Source organism: Haliotis rubra, unplaced genomic scaffold, assembly GCF_003918875.1.
Source record: "Haliotis rubra isolate DU_JTF1 unplaced genomic scaffold, ASM391887v1 Scf1257, whole genome shotgun sequence".
Classification (NCBI taxonomy): domain Eukaryota; kingdom Metazoa; phylum Mollusca; class Gastropoda; order Lepetellida; family Haliotidae; genus Haliotis; species Haliotis rubra.
The window spans coordinates 144,337-162,181 of NW_025765178.1; the positions used below are offsets into that span (position 1 = coordinate 144,337).

The following is a 17,845-nucleotide window of genomic DNA, read 5'->3' on the forward strand; positions in this document are numbered from 1 at the left end:
GTCTGCAAGAGACATATCTTAAACAGACGGATGATTTTACTTTACGCCAGTCTACAGCCTATCATTATTTTTCTCCTCCGGGTGATAGGGCCACTGGAGGATCTTCTATACTTGTACGGCAGGATGTTATTCACAGCCCTGTTATATATACTTAAAACTAATCTCCAAGCTGTGGCAGTGCGACTTACTCTGGGTGAAGCATTTACATTATGCTCTCTGTATATTCCGCCTTCATCGGCACTTCATCAGACCGATCTTGAATCACTCTATGATCAACTCCCGAAGCCCTGTGTTATTATGGGTGACCTAAACGGCCACAACCCGCTGTGGGGCAGTAATAACACAAACACTAAAGGTAAAATACTGGAAGATTTCATTTCCAATAATGACCTGTGTATATATAATGATGATTCAAGCACCTATCTGCATCCTGCAACTGACACTAATTCTTCTCTGGATTTGTGTCTTGCAGATCCTAACCTCCTCAATCAATTTGATTGATGAGGTTCATAATGACCTTTGTGGAAGTGACCACTTCTCAACTATTCTTTGAGAAATAACTCCATCTGAATCTCCATCGTATACAAGACGGAACTTTTCGAAGGCTATCTGGTCTCTATATCAAACTATTTGTAAATCGAAACTGCGACCTGAATGTTTCAGTGATATAACTGATCCAATTCAAACTTTTTCTGACGTTTTAAATGAAATAGCTGATGAGTGTATACTCAAGTCCTCTACGAAAACCATGGTTTAATACAGATTGTAGACAAGCCAGAAAAAGCGAAGAAAAGGCAGAGCATTATTTCCGCCATCACCCAACTGTCCATTACTTAAATAAAATTAAGATACTCATTGCAAAGGCGCGTCGTACCTTCAAACAAAACAAACGACAATCTTGGAGAATTTAAGTCTCAAAAATTAATTCACGCACGCCCATGTCCAAGGTATGGAATATGATTCAAAGAATTAAAGGCAAAGGTTCAAAGTCTGCTGTTCACCATCTTAAAGATGGTGATAATTTAATTACTGACAAGTCTAAAATTGCAAATGAAATTGGCGAAACTCTTGCCAAAAATTCTTCATCGGCAAATGATGTCCCTGAGTCTCAGAGATATCAGAAACAACAGGAAAAGACAAAACTTAATTTCGAATTAGATAACAGTGAGGATTATAATGAAGTGTTTTCATTACATGAGCTACATACTGCTCTTGAGCAAGCTCATGACACTGCAGCGGGTGATGATAATATACATTACAAGCTACTAAAACACTTACCTGAACCATGTCTGATGACACTTTTAGATACATTTGACCAACTATGGACGTCTGGAGAATTTCCTCCTTCGTGGCGTAATGCCATTGTAGTCCCAATACCAAAACCTGGCAGGGATCATACAGATCCGTCGAATTACAGACCGATATATCTGACTAGCTGTGTCTGTAAAACCATGGAACGCATAGTGAACAATAGATTAACTTGGTATCTTGAAACCAATAACCTTATAACAAATATTCAATGTGGTTTCAGGAAAAATCGTAGTACCATTTATCATTTGGTACGTTTAGAATCCTTTGTAAAAAATGCTATAGTAAATAAACAACATGCTGTATCAATTTTCTTTGATCTTGAGAAAGCTTATGGTACGACCTGGAAGCATGGCATTTTGAAGGATTTACATGATTTTGGTTTGAGAGGCTGTTTGCCTCTTTTTATACCACAGTTTTTAAGAGGCAGACAATTTCAAGTCCGAGTGGGTTCTACCCTGTCTGGCTATTACAATCAGGATCAGGGTGTCCCACAAGGCAGTATTTTGTCTGTCACTATATTTAGCATGAAGGTCAACAGTTTATCCAATATTTTAAACAATTCAATTGATGGATCACTTTTTGTGGATGATTTTAATATTTTCTTGTCGCGGTCAGAATATGCATACTATTGAACGGCAACTGCAGATGTGTTTAAATAAAATAAATAAATGGTGTCTTGAAAACGGCTTTAAATTTTCTTAGTCAAAAACTAATTGTCTACACTTTTGTAGAACATATAAGCCTCATAACTATCTTTAAATGACACTCATCAAAGTTGTTAAAGAGGCCAAGTTCTTGGGTCTAATTTTCGACTCCCATTTAACTTTTTTGCCGAATCAAATCCCTTAAAGCCAAATGCCTGAAGGCACTCGAGTTGCTGAAAGTTGTTTCCAACTCCAAGTGGGGAGGGGATCAAACCACCCTCTTCCACATATATCGATCATTGGTCCGCTTGAAACTTGATTATGGCTCTATCGTATATGGTGGAGCTTGCAAAAGCAATATAAAACTACTTGATTCTGTCCACCACCAAGGTCTAACACTTTGTCTTGGGTCCTTTAGAACCTCTCCTGTTGACAGTCTCTACGTTGAGGCCGATGAACCATCTCTTGTCCTTGCAGTATATAACACAACTTTATTCTAACGAGTCTAACCCTGCACTTAATTCTGTCTTTAAACCTCTTTATGAGGATTTGTACAACAAAAGCCTTCTCTTGTTCTGCCTCTTGGTTTAAGAATTAAACCATTCATTTCTGCTGCCGGCATTGAGCTGGAAAATATATCTCCTTCCCGTCTTCTTTCTTCTCCTCCTTTGCAACTGGTCAGGCCTGAAGTTGACCTAACTCTGACAAAGTTTAAGAAATCTGAAACTAATGAATTACAATATAACAAGAATATAATCAATAAAAACTGAAATATAATACATACAAATCCTTATTTACAGATGGGTCCAAGGATGGTGGCGCGGTGGCATGTGCCACTGTCATTGGATCCAGAACAATATCTTCTCGATTTTCACAGCAGAAACTAACGACATATTAACAGCTCTTGAATATATAAATAAACAACGTAAATATAAACATACATAATCTTTTCCGATTCTCTTTCTTGTCTTCAGGCTGTTAAAAATCTTTCTTGTAAACATCCACTTTTATTAGAAATTATTGAATTGTATAATGAGCTTGCTACTGGCCAATGCGACATCGTCTTTTGTTGGTTACCAAACCACGTTGGCATTTCTGGGAATACAATGGCTGATCTTGCTGCTAAGGCAGCACTCAACAAATCTGTGACACCACTTCTTATCCCATACTCTGATTACAAAGGAAGCATTAGAACCTACATCCGTGATCTGATGCAAAAGAAGTGAGACACCCAAGTAGGTATAAATAAATTACATGAAATATAACCCTACACTGGTTACACTTACCTGGATTGTCAGTCCAGATTTGAAGAGGTCATTATACGACGATGTCGTATTGGCCACACAAGATATACTCATGCATCCCTATTTAAAGGTGAGGATCCTCCGTGTTGTATCCTTTGTGATGAGAGAACCACGGTCAAGCATGTCCTGCTTGACTGTGTTGAATTCTCCATCTTAAGGGATAAATATTTCAATGACAAAACAGTAAAGGACCGTTTTAATAAGTTAATTATCATTTAATCATTGATTTTTCAAAAGAGATAGATTTGTTAAATGAATTTTGATTAATATATTTTGTAAATAGATAAAGTTTATAATTGGTTGTTCAGATTATCAACTTAGATTGTTAGTGGCTGTGTCCTCAAAGGGGGTTGAAGTAGCGTAAATTATTGTCCTCCTGAGAGGGCACGTAAGTCCCTAAAACTTTCCAAGTCAAAATTGCTCAACCATACTTTTTAATCGTAGTATATTTTTTATTTTAAATTTCGGTTTTAATCTTCAAAATGTTTTCACTTTTTATTGTATAAATTGTTTTCGTCACGATATGGCTTTGATATTGCCGATGTGACTTTAAATATAACTCACTCACTCACTCACTAACTATCAAGATTTCGACCGGTTTACTACTGTAGTCCTTTTTAACACTACTCACGTATTCTCGAAATGAGACTCTGTGTGTTCCGAGGGTGTTTTGGTTTTTACATTTAAATTAGTCATTTCACACCGCGGATTACACATGTTCTTTTAGCTCTGATATCCCTCTATGCTTGGAACACTTCAACTAAGTGTTTTAATGTTTAATTCGACACTTCAAATTCACACATTTTATGTGTCAATCATTTTACCTGATGGACAGATGGGCTAATCCATTATGGTGTGTTTAGATTTGTGCAAGTAATGCTTCAGGATTAAATTATAAGTGTATGGAGGTCATATTTGTTAGTTGCATAGATGTAATTGCTGTAAATAGAGCAAATGTTAGAGATTATTAAATTCTGCTTTGTCAAATTCTAGATTAGTTTAACGATTCTCGGAGATTAAGACATTTTCAATAGTTGGCATGATGCAGAAAGCTAGTTGATTAATAAAGTGTTTGCACTATCTTGGTTGGCTGGTTGGTTTGTTGTTTAACGCCACACTCAGCAATACTCCAACTATATGGACGGCCTGTAAATAATCGTATCTGGTCAGATAATTTAGTGATCGACAGCATGAACATCGATCTACGTGACTGAGTAAATGAGTTAAGATTTCAAGTCACATTGGAAATCTTTTCAGCCACATCGTGACTAAAAATAGTTATAAATTCATGAGAAAAACATATATTATAAAAACCTGTCAACGAAGGACAGTAAAATTACTAGATTTTTTAAAACTAGATCAAAGAAAAATAATATCATATACTAACAATTAACGATACGAGATAAAGAGAGGCAAGAGATTGCTAGCACCATACTAGGGACCGTGAGGACTTACAACACTTCTGCTTTCTGCACGGTTTCCTACCTGGATTTAAACCACCCCTTCAGCTGCTAGCGATTGTTAGTAATGTTCGATCTACGTAATATGTGATGTGATGGCACGGTTCAACCAAATCACCCGATCCCATAGTCGACAGGCAGCACGGGTTGCTGAAGACCAATTCTAACCCGGATCTTCACGGGTCTTTTACCCATTCTGCCGCCCGAACCTATGTACATATGTGTCTGTATAACAATCTAGATACTTAATGCAACGGACCGTGAAGATTTTAGTTTAATGTCATAATCATGCGCAGGCGTATACTTTTGTTTTTCACGGGTGGAGTCCATACCGACCATCATCGGTTCCCAATTGCGTTCGTATGCTGTTTTGATTTTTGCCATTCGATTTTGCCAGAAAGATGCCAAATCACCTTGCCACGACTGAGTGCCGCCAAAACGAAACACTCGCTCATAAGACCGCAGTATAGCTGGGGACTATAATCCTGCAGTTGTATTTTGATATTTCACCGGAGGATCATATCTCGCAGGTGGGATTGCTTCCCTTCAGACCAATTCCCCCCAAGATCGCCCGAAAAGCGGCCGTCCAAGAGTTACCTCCCAAGCCCAGGACCGTTACATCCGGGTTGCTCACTTGCGTCGTCGTCTTGCCACAGAGACTGCACAACGCATCCCTGGGTGGGGAAAAAATTTCTAACCAAACTGTCAGGAATCTACTGCGTGAAGCTGGGGTTCGACAAGGAATGCCAGTTGTCGCCCCTGTTTTGAAAGACTTCCATCGACACAATCGCTTGAGGTGGTGCTGTAGAACTATAAAGAAACTGGAGGCGAGTCTGGTTCAGTGATGCATCACGATCTCCTCTTCAGCAGCCAGATGGAAGACAGCGTATTTACCGTCAGAGAAATGAACTGTTTGCCCCTAATTGCATTCGGCAAGTCGACATCCAGCACACAAAGATCTGATTTAGCGGTGATTCACGGGAAATTGACAGCAAATCGGTACGGCAACGAAGTTCTTGCCGGCCACATGCTTCCGATTATATGGACCAACAGAGGGAGTTGTTCCAGCATGACAGCGCTACTTCACATACAGCACGCGTCACGGTCCGCTTCCTTGCCAATTCTAACGTCAATGGCTTGCCATGGCATTCCTGATCAAAAGATCTAATCCCGATAGAACACCTATGAGATGAACTCGATCAACGTCAAAACACGCCTCGGACACTTAAACAACTGTCCATCGCATTGCAGGAAGAGTGGGAAAGAAATCCGCAAGAGCGACTGATCCAGTCAGTGCCAGTCAGTGCCAAGCAGTAATTGCCGTCAATGGTAGCCACACAAGGTGCTGACTTTCACGCCATCTTATGGATTCAACTAAACAGAAACACAACAACAAAGGCTGCTGTTGTGTTGGTGAACTCTTTGTCTATAGACGTGTGGATTTCCACCTTTGTAACATTGAAATCACATGAAATAATTGCTCTTAACCTAACGCAATAACTTCTTCTTAAAATGACTTATGCGTTTCTTTTTAGAAGAGTACATGTCATTGAGCAAGGGGATATATTAACCCTTTAGAATGATTTGTGTTATACAAGAAATTACAGACAAGAAATAGTATTCCACTGTGATAAAAGTTAACGTCGATATATACTGGACATAAATAGTTAGGGATATATGTAAATTTGAAATTTGATGATGTATTTATTCATTGACACATTGATAAAATATCAATCATAAATATACCAATATCCCTAACTTATTTTGTCCAGTATAATTCCATTCATAAGGGGCGTGAGCACTTTGCCGGATACTTGTTCATGAATAAGACCTCCATTTATCGGATGCTGTTCGTACACATGAAACATTCATTTGATTGTTCATGTGTGCTTGTAGGCACATCTAAATAAAGATTCATGTAGTATCAATACGTGTGTTGGGTGAAGAAATAATGTTAAACCAATAGGGACAGTTATGTCCATTATTCTTTGAAGTGTTTTTATTATCATTATTGATTCACTGCCCTAGGGAAATTATTTCTATTTAAAAACAACAAAATTGTACTTATTTTGATATCTTCTACATGCCTAATACATTACACGCGTATTAAATCAGTCCGTGGTGTAAGCCGCTTCATAACGGTAGTTATTTAGATAACTCCGCTCGGGCTAAACCTTGTATTTAGATAACTACCTTGTAAGTGATTAACTTATACATACCTCCAAGTCTTTCTTTTCTTTCAGTGTAAATGTGCAGGCGTATACAACTTACAGGGTCATCACGTTACTCAGTGGCATGTACGTTTTGGAAGTGGGGCCGGTGCACAAAATACAGGTAAAAACTTCATTTCTTGATACGAATGGTTATGATTAATAATGTCCTTTTCTAAATATGTACATGACCAAATCATAGATGAGGCAGGTACTACGTCAGAATATTAACGCAAATGATACAAACACCTTTGCGAAGTTGCACATTCATAGGTTGACAATATCCTCTGCATGTATCTAAATAGACTCCGTTTTTGTTCTACCAGGCGTCAGGCAGTCACAAATTACACATGCAAAACAGGGTACAGAACAACAGATAACACTGGCTGTCCACATCATAAGCGAAGTGTGCTACTTGGATGGACCAACGTATGGTCTCATAACTATTGTTACCTTTAAACTGTTTATTGTAAGGTCCAAAATTTTGAACAAGTAAAATGTTTTGAAATTGCTTTTTCTAATTCCAGCTAGTCTCATATAACCATATATAAGCTACGGGGCAAAAAGAAAGTTATCACCGACTTCGCAAAAAGTAGAAACAAAGACGTATGTGAGATTTATGATAGTTATTGTACAAACAAAATTCATTTTCCAATAATTTGACTGAACATTCATTGTAATGATGGTCGTTGTAATTTGCTGCAATACATTAAGAAAGAGTGAAAAAAGGAAAAATTACACAGAGATTATTCAAAAAGTGCATAATCGCGATAGGAGTCAGGGGACACGTCATCAATAGCGAGTGTGACCATCCTGGGCATCCACAGACGCCAACACAAGTCTCCTCGTTGATGTTGTCAGTCGGCGGGTGACATCAGACGGATTCCTGTTATGTAAGTCTATTTGTAAGAGAGTCTGGTCAAGTTCATGTCGGTTCGCTGGAGGTGGTACACGCTGTCTCAGCTGACGAACAAGATGATCCCAGAGATGTTCAATAGGGTTCACGGATGAACTTCTTGAACGCAGTTGCTCTCTTCTACGCTGCCATCGTTCCTGAACCGAAAGAATCGACTTTCATCTGTAAAGAGCGCTCTCTTCTAGTCACATTCCTGTCGACGTACAATTTGTTCCAGTTGCAGTCTGCGTTGATGGTGTAGACGGATCAAGGCCATACCATGGAAGAGGCTATACCAAGTCGTCGAAGGACTCTTCGACTGCTGATGTGTCCTAGTACTGTCGCCGCCGTCACGAATCTGTTCCGCGGATGGATGTAGCTGTCTTCGGCAGGTGTCGTGACTCTTGGTCTTCCCGATCTTAGGCAGTCTTGGGTCTGACCTGTTTGCTGGTAGCTGTTTATCAATTTACTGATGGTTAGGCCTGACTGCTGTTGAAGGTTTTTTACCACCTCACTTTGTGAAGCCCACGTGTTGCCATACCGTTCGTCCTGTCTCGTTGTGCTTGCGTAAGTCTTGGCATATTCGTGGTGGTGGTTTTGTTACTGCATGTTTGCTCTGTCCAACATCGGTATTTATACCACCATCGTACACGAGCATTTGGATCAATGTCCAAAAATTACATTTTTCAAGCTTTGAAAAATGAATAGTATTCATAGCTGCGAAGTTTTCGGGACCATGTTGCGTTTTGGTGACTGCTTTCTGCTTGGGTTCATACCTGTACACGCGTAAATCTCAGATTTCATATGACGATAAATTAACATGTTCAAACGCACATACTGTAACAATGAAACTACAATTACATATTGCAGCTGTATGTGACAATGAGATCAACCCCTACACTTGCAACATCGACTACAGGGATCTGTGCCAACTGTAATGCAGGTTTTTACCCCAGCAGAGAACGCTGCAGAAGTACATGTATATCGGTTTAGTCGATTCATTCATACTGGGGACGCTGTTGGTCAAGTCGACTAATGCGCAGCGCACGCACACGGATCAGTATCCTGTCAGCACCATATTCATGGTTTTACCAACGTGGTAAACGCCACTTGGGGCTTTTTTACAACATTCAGCTGGCACGCCGTTACAACGTCGAGCCTACTCACTCACTGACACTGGCTCTTGCGATCACTTCTAGTTTCTGGTACATCTGGTTCCAAACTCGAAATTCACGTTGCTCATGTCGTATGATTCCTTTGACAGTGTGCAGCGCCATCAGTAACTGTGACCTGGACACATGCACCAGCAGCAGCAACCAGGTGTGTAGTCGCTGTGAGGGGGTCGTGCTGGACCAGGCAGGACACAAGGCATATGTGGCGTCTTCTAATAGGAGATCTTGCATACGTGAGTTGCAATCGATGAATAACGAGTCAACAATATGTCCAATGTATTACCAGTTGGTAAACACATTTTAGATCGACTGGTAATATTTTTAACTTCATCAAAAATCTTAAATATTACATCTCGAGGTTATATTTGAATGTATATATTAAGAATCATACTATGGGGGAGTTCTACATTTCGACAGTCCTGAATAACTAAGCTGGATTAACCTGTAGATGCTTATCTGAACATTCTGCCAATTCTACATTTGTGTCAACAGAAGCGTGTTCGTGGCGGAGTGACAGCACCCGGTGTTATCCCGGGACCTGCAGGAACGAGTACGCCAGTAACTGTGCCTGCTCCAGCGGCTTCACAGGGAAACATTGTCAGACACGTGAGTGAACACCCCAACTTTGTGTGTGAATGGCGTATGTTGCCAGTGGCCCAAGGCATGCTTACCTTCACAGAAGACCTGATCTTATCATTGGTTTTCAATGATTCATTCATATACTTTTCAGTGTTGTTTTGTTTCTGGATTGTTTGCATCAGTCTCAATGGATATTCGACACTGGTCATTTACTGCCACTGACATAATATATTCAAACACTTCAAATGATTGTACCTCTTCATTTGTCGAAATCAAATGGACACCATATGCATATACGCTTTTGACCTGGAAATATCACCGAAATCGTAAATATTTTGCACTGACGTTTATCGTATTGTTCCTATATATGTACGTGTATGTTACAGTTGTAACGAAGTCCGCAATAAACTACAACTTCGTAAGACTGACCGCCAGCAACGGCGACATGACAGAGGCACCTCCCAACATCAACAGTGGTCCATCTCAGTCCACTAGCTGGTCAAACATCAACTCTCCATCCAGAATGTACTACAAGTTTACGGCAGAATACAAAATGGTACCTCCATCCAGACTAGCCTTCATTGAAGACTTCCGTGTTGCAATCGTCAGTGGTTCTGCTACATTCAAACTAAAGAGAGGTATGCCAGAAGGGCACAAAGTGAATATGCCCAATATAGCGTTTCGCCTCAGAACTTATTAATGCATTCAAAGATCGAACGGATTTTCTAACGCAGTAGGTGTAATAATATAGTAAACTTCAAATGACTTTGCAACGGTATGTACTATCCCGCTGTGGTAAATCTATAAATACAGTATGAAGTAGAATCGACGGAACAATTCCGACTCTACCAAAAGCATGCATGGTTTTTTTAATCACCATCAAACAGTGATAATCCCATGTGTTTGCAAGAACTATTCAACTCGTGCTTCTTGTTTTGCTGCTGCTGCTGAGATCATCACTCTGAACAGCATAATTCACTCACCTGACTGTGTTGTTGTACCAAGATGCAGGTGTTGTCTCCACTAAGGTCTATAACTGTGGTGGAGCCAGCCGAAGCAGCCCGGATACAGACCTGTACACCTGTGAAGGAAACCCATCAGGGGCGTCTGTACTTCCTCTACCCTTCCAACACAGAGATGTGTGAGTGCTGGGCAGATGAATATGGTTGAAATATGTGTTCTGTAAAATGAAGGGGTACAGCTCAGACTATGTTTGACACGATGGACATTTGATTGTTACTGTTTCGTAGGGTTTTCTCACCGTTACTTTCGAGTACACTTATGGTAATACGTTAGTTAACTTTTGTTTTATATTCGTTTCCGTGGTATGGTGATACTGCCTTTTTGATAATGTTACGATGGACATTCATTTGTAAACGTGTAACAAAAGCTTCTAAATATAGGAGTTCTGTTCGTGTTAACACTCGTCAATTCACAGAAACAACTTCAAAACGTAATCACTGAGGTTTAAGTGCCCATATGTTGGGAACCTTGTGAAATAGACACTGTTGACTTTACATCACAAATGCACAGTATACTAACGAACCGTTTAATTGGTTACTTTTGATTACATTTCCCGCGAAATATAGTGCTACTGCGTATCATTGCTTATAATGTTCATCATAACTATGATTTGCAAAATATTTTCATATTAATAATATTTTCAGTATGGAATTCACTTATTCAACAAGTAATGGAGGGTATGTGAAGGTCTGGAACAAGGAGAGTAACACACTAGCGACCTACTACTACAACGGTGCCACACAGACCCACACCTTTACTGTGTCCATAGACCTGGTGAATCCCTATCACTGTATTGGTACTACTGCCTGTGTTGGCAGCATGCTGAATGTTCCCGATGTTATCAAGACTGTAAGTATATGACCACAGTTATATTTCACACCCTGATGTTGATGGTTTACAGTGCGAATAATTCCATGACTTGTTTCAGTCCACATTGAACCTCCGCTGGAGTGGCTGGTCAGATGCTGACGCAGGAGTCGACCACTTTGTGAGGGACGTGTATGAACTCCACGCTGTTGGGGATGTCCTCAAAGATAAACGTCGTCTTAACACTCCAACATTGACAAGCTCAACTGTGAGGGATTCATTGCTGTAGTTCAAATATTTCATTAGCTTAATTTATGATTGATTAGATGCTTAAAAAAAGTAAATGTTAAGTTATACATGCTTACATGTGGTCGTGTGATAGTGCATGCGTGGGCGTGCATTTCTTTTACAAATCCTGGTGATAATAAGTAGAAGAAAAAGTCTGCCACTTGATTCATCGTTTCAAAGATCTTGAAATGTGAATTGTCTTGGTGTGTGGTCACGTGTTCACTTTACAGACATATGTTTTGTTTTCATATGTACATGTTTCAGACGACCAACAGCTACACACTGACTGAGGTAGGCGTGTACTCGGTTGTCCTAACTGCCTTGACAGGGGAGTTAATCACAGAAGTACAAGAAGAATCCTGATATATGATGGTACTTCAACTGTAACAACACGAGCGAATACATCTCTCCGTGTGACAACAGCATCATTAGCAACATCAGAGTGGCAAACTACGTCATCATCAGTGACAGTAGACTGGACCAACAGATACATCAACACAGTCCACCACAACAACAAGTGGCTCCTGGGCGTAGCTTCTCTGGGTGACATCGGCTCGGGCTATGATGATAACGATGGAAGCAGAGATACAGGTGATGTCAGAAATGCTCAAGGTATGTGGTGTACTCGAATTCAAGACATATTAGTTAGCCTTTGGTTCCCTTAGATAAATGGTGAAAATCATAATTTTACAGAGAATCAAGCGGCATGATTCATAGTAAATGTAGATTGTCACCTTATTGAAACGCACGTTTCCATATGACAGGGATGTAGGGTAGCCTTGCGGATTAAGCGTTCGCTCCTCATGCCAAAGACCCAGGTTCGAATGCCCACATCTGTACAGTGTGAGAAGCCTATTTTGGTGCCCCTGCGGTGCTATTGCTGAAATATTGCTAACACTGTGGAAAACTAAACTCACTCCTCCACTCAATACGAAAATGTTAGTGGGAAACTCTAAACACAACCAGAGCACATGCTGTGATGTGGGATCTTCATGCTGTGAAGTCGACCACCAAGGAGCGTCGTCCATTACCAGTCTACCAGCTGATAACCTGTTCACCAGTCACGGTCTGAATCAGTCACAGACCATAACACCCTCACTAGTGGGCGGGGACACTGTACGCTTCTGGGTGCGAGCCTATGACATCAGACGAGAATTCCTTGAAGAACATGTGACAGTCCGGATCGACACATCCCCTCCGGTCATAGAAAATCTTTGGCAGTCTCAATATCAGTATGCATCGAGTGGAAGAACCTTATGATGTTATGTAAGAATGCTGAAACTAGTTTCGCCATTTGTCAATGCGTATAATTCATCTGTAAGGGTCCAAACGTAACGACGTTGCAGCATGCACGATCTTATCCTGAAGGTTTTAACGTTGTGTAAAGCGACTATGTACTAAGTAGAATGATGTGTAATAATGATGTTTGAGGACATAAATCTGAAACAAACTGAAACACTTTATGACGAATATCTCTTTCTGATTCTAGATTGGAGTTCTATGTGTACGATGCACACAGTGGCGTGGAAACGGTGGAATGGAGACTCGTACAAAAACGGCAAGATGAAGATATGATGTTATCTGTCAATTAATTTCTACTCAAGTCTACCGTGTAAGTGACTGGTTCCGCTTGCTGTCCAGAATTTAGGTCAATGGGACAAAGACAAAAGCAACTAACACCCGTGTATGTCTACCATTATTACTCTTAGAATTTGTATTTCGAACTATTGAACCTCAATACACAGTAATAATTACAATTCTATATGAGTAAAACTCCAATGAAATGTCATTAAATTTAATGTTTTAATGAAAGAATGATTCCAGACTCTGGACGACTGCAACACCATGCACGATGCAAGGGATGGTAACTGTTATTGTACTCCAGCTGGCACATGTTATCATCCCCACTTCCAAGTGAAACCAGCCCTGGAAGACATGAGGGACGTCAAGTTGGCTGAAGGAAAGGAATACTGGTTTCAAGTCAGAGTTACAAATCATGCTAAGCTCACAAGTGAACGGGAAATAAAGGTACAAGTGGCTAAATTCTTAAATGTGCTCACCTGTCATTAATTTGTGTATATAACATGACTCATGCCACAGAGTTGAACTGACAATTTCGCCACTTGCGTTTGAGTACAACCTAACCCACAGCAAAAACAACTCTCAGTTGTAAAAAAGGGCTTATTATGGTGCTAGTGAGAAAAGGAATCATAACTAGACAGACCAGTTATATTAAGAATGTAGGAACCTTCATTGGTAAAGTCTTTAACCCCGAGGCAAGTCTGTTAAATGTGTTTATATTCAGTGTTACGGATTAGCATTTAAACTAACATGAGTATTAATAACATCGTGATGAGGGACAGTGTTTGCTCATTAATAGCATGTGTTACATGTAATTTTGGCTCAAACGTTATCTATTTCAAGCTTTAACGTTAAAATCCAAAATATCAAACATTTCACAAACATAAACCATAAGGGAGTGGTCCCTCAATCTATACTCGTCCATTTGTATTAAGCCGTCGTGCACATCCCTAAACCATGTTGTCACATTAAACACAATTGTCTCAACGATAACCCTATGAGCCACAGAGTGACTGCAATGTAGGTATAATTGAGTGACATGATTCACTGACGGAAAAAGGCACCACAGAGATAGAAACTACTTTGTTCAAACCAAACTGATATTTTTCTGGTTCTGATCTTTGTACTTAAAAACCTCTATGAAATGGGTGTTGGCCACTGTTTGCAAAAAGGTTAAACACATTTGGCAAACATATCGGTGTAGTACTGAGGTAATATGTATGTTTACGTTTGGGTTTGTTCGCTTTTGTATTGTTTGGAATAAATGCGATTTTGCCATTTGACCATTCACACAGAATGCACCCTGGCTCTGTAAACATATGCTTCAATGGAAATGATAGGTTAATGAAACTCAGCATTCACTGTGTGTTTAGATCCAAGTGTTTGGGAGTCCCCCTCATCCAGGCGTTGTCCGCGATGGTCAGTCTGGACTACCGGAAGTGGACTACCAGGACAACCTACTGCTCCACGTCCACTGGGAAGGATTCTATGATAGAGAAGATGCAATTGCCTTTTATCAGTACACGTTCGGACCCAGATGTGTACAGGGACACGAGTTTGACCTCAACAAAACCCAAAACGTTAGTCCTCCCTCATATAATTTTGACACATGAGGATATATAAAGAAAAATTCATAGTAGTTTCAGAAAAATGTTCTTCCCAAGTTCTCTGTACTGTAATGCCAACGCACAGGGTTTGCTTTCACATGTCTAAGCACCATTAGGGTACATAAAGGTGTAATTACTATGCAGATAGAATAAACACGCACTACTGAAGCCACATGGACAGCGCCGTCTTGTGGAAATTTTTACATAACTGTGGTTGCTTATGATGAGGCTCAGCAGAGAAGCGATGTTGTTTGTTCAGATGATGTGGAGACGTGCAAACCATCTCCTGTCCAAAGTAAGTCAGACCGGATCTCCTTCCTCACTCTATTTCGAGGTCTCAAACAGTTATCTTCCCAAGAGATCAGGAGGTAACAAACAAAGTGCACCGAGAACAATGGGACCTGAAATAGGGACAGACAATTATTAATTCATTGGCGTTGTCAAAAGGGACAAGATCAGGCTTGTTGGTAGAATTTGTCTTCAGGCTGTATGTAGATATATTCCAAACCTTACATCGTACTTTTTACAAGAAGATGATCCTTGCAAGTCCAAGATCCCTTCCTTACTATCGTCTGCTTTCTATGAAGTTTATCATTAGAAAAGCGTGGATGGCACGAGACTTGTCAAACATCCTGTGAAGATTTGGTATTGTATATTACGACAAGAGGGCAGAAGACTCGAGGGTCAGTCAAATCTCCTTTCTCTAGAAGAAATGTTTTTGGCCTTTCCATTACCAATCTGGAAAATCACCTGTATCCCCGAGAAAAATTGAAACAGTGAAGTAATTGTCTTTCCACATGAGATAACAGTTTTCAGGATCAGTTTTGTATATCATATGACCCTGGCTAAGGTCTATCCAGGATATACCCTTCTTGCTTCAGTTAATTGTCGAACTGTTTAGCTTTGTTTTCTCAAATACCGGAGGTGGTCGCAAATATTCTGCTCCGTCAAAAATGGAAACATGGGCATGGCTCTGTCTCAGTGCTGTTTTAACAATTTTGTCATTAATTTATTTGTAGGATTTCTGACAAGCATATGGCTTTCGCACACCCAAGATGTTTGGAAATTAATTGTTACGTACAATATATTCTTAGTCGGGTTCTATACCCCCTTATAGCACGTCCCATCACTAGTTTGGTTGGTTTATGTACAGGAGGAAGACTTGACTGAGCTGCGGCATTGTAGGACAGCTTTCTTCATGTCAATCTGTAACTCAGAATTTAGCGATCTTCGGACGGTTAGCCCTAAATTGGTAATTTAAGTTTGGTTCGCTTTCTAGGCTCACCACGGAGAGGCGTACATCTTTTTATTACTATCATTTTCATTTTTACAACAATAAATAATTGTAATGATTTTGACAAACAAGAATTCATAATAGAAATAATACGTCATAATGTTAAATATAAAGCTATGGAGTTCTAATATCGGAGCATCTTCCTTCAGGTAGTTCATTGATCGGACGAAATGATTTTGACAAACAAGAATTCATAATAGAAATAATACGTCATAATGTTAAATATAAAGCCATGGAGTTCTAATATCGGAGCATCTTCCTTCAGGTAGTTCATTGATCGGACGAAATCTTGTACTGGTGGTGTCGGCTACAGCGTCCGCTGTCGTTGCAGTTGCCGGCATTGTCGTTGGAGTTGTTGTCTGGAGGAGGAAACGAAGGTACTGTATTTTCCAGGAATACCTGGCACCCTCAATATGAAACCCAATTCGATTAAATTGATATCACGTTTGGATAACCTATCCAATACTGATGATGCCACTTCGCAGAATCTATTTTCAAACTCCATTCAGCTTAGTAGTGTCTGCCTGCTCAACAAATTACTTATTTAAAGGCACGTGAGTCCAACTTCATTGATGTAAGTAACCAAACAGCCACTAATGGCCAAAGTGATGACGTAAATCCTCCCAGGAATCATGTAGGAACCAGAAGTACCGTAAGTCCCCTTGACCCCCGGGAAGGTGGTCTAACTTTGGTTGCTAGTGGTCTATAGCTGAGTTTTAATTTCTACAAAATAGTAGTCCGAGTAGGTAATATTTCTTAATATTGAATTAGTTTGTTTCATACCTAATCTGTGATACTCAAGCAACTGTTTTACGGTAATGTAAAATTTTAACTCCTTCAACCACTACTTACTTAAATTAGTGGGTTTTTTATTACGACTCGGGCATAGTCTCAAAAAAGATATCATTTGCCAATTATCTACCGTCATTATAATCTACGTAAACCGGATTGAATATTATTGGTATTTTGCGAAATTAAGTTCATGCGTTCATAAAAGTGGGAAATGATTTGGCATTGTGTTTAACTAGTGAAAACAGGTTCCTGAGCATAATACATAGTTTTGGGGAGTTATACTTTGGATTTGTTTACTGTATTTGTTAATTGAGATTTGACAGAATGAATTGATCTGTATTTATTTATGAACTGTTGTATTTGTTTGAGTGAGTCCTTTGATGTACATACATTAGCCATAGTGATTGTGTATTTCAGAGGCCAACCGAAGACCTCTGACCAAACTGTGTACTACAACACAGGGCCATCTGATAACGCTAAGTCTACAGAGACAAAACCTGAAGACACGACGTATGACAAACTGGATGTCAACGCACGCGATGGAGGAGCTGGTCAAGAACCATACTGTTCTATACAAACTTGTTGGTCGGACAAAACAAACATATATGAAGCTGTTGAAAATCAGATGTACCTGAACATTGGCGAACGACCGCCTGTTACCTTGAACAGTAAATCAAGTGACATATACGAAAAATTCTGAATATCACATTACATCAGTCGCACATAACTCATATGCGTAAACATTTTTAAGAAATATAGAAATCTTTTATAAAAAAACTAAACCGCCCATGCCTGTCATAGACGACTGACGAGTTCAGGTAGTCAGACTTACTGATTGATTGATTGACTTTGTTTTACACCGCTTATAGCAATATTCC

At 39.8% G+C, this 17,845-nt stretch overlaps 2 protein-coding genes across 3 annotated transcripts in view; both read left to right on the plus strand.

Moving 5' to 3' along the window:
• The first annotated feature begins 6,962 nt into the window (after window positions 1-6,962).
• The window catches only part of LOC124266448, a 39,708-nt gene continuing 28,825 nt past the window's right edge, over window positions 6,963-17,845 (plus strand). The window contains exon 1 of the mRNA XM_046701242.1: window positions 6,963-7,053. Within this exon, the coding sequence (XP_046557198.1) occupies window positions 6,968-7,053 (86 nt within the window). The 5' untranslated portion in view covers window positions 6,963-6,967. The remainder of the gene's footprint in view (window positions 7,054-17,845) is intronic.
• Window positions 15,032-17,751, plus strand: LOC124266451. 2 transcript variants are annotated; one of them, XR_006895765.1, is made up of 3 exons: window positions 15,032-15,176; window positions 16,441-16,552; window positions 17,385-17,751. XR_006895765.1 is itself a non-coding variant. In XM_046701245.1 (3 exons), the coding sequence occupies exons 1-3, from the start codon at window positions 15,102-15,104 to the stop codon at window positions 17,600-17,602; spliced, it is 357 nt and encodes a 118-aa protein (XP_046557201.1). In that variant the 5' UTR covers window positions 15,032-15,101; the 3' UTR covers window positions 17,603-17,751. The 2 variants fall into 2 exon arrangements, 1 of the variants encoding a protein (XP_046557201.1); XM_046701245.1 differs by having other exon boundaries at window positions 16,489-16,552.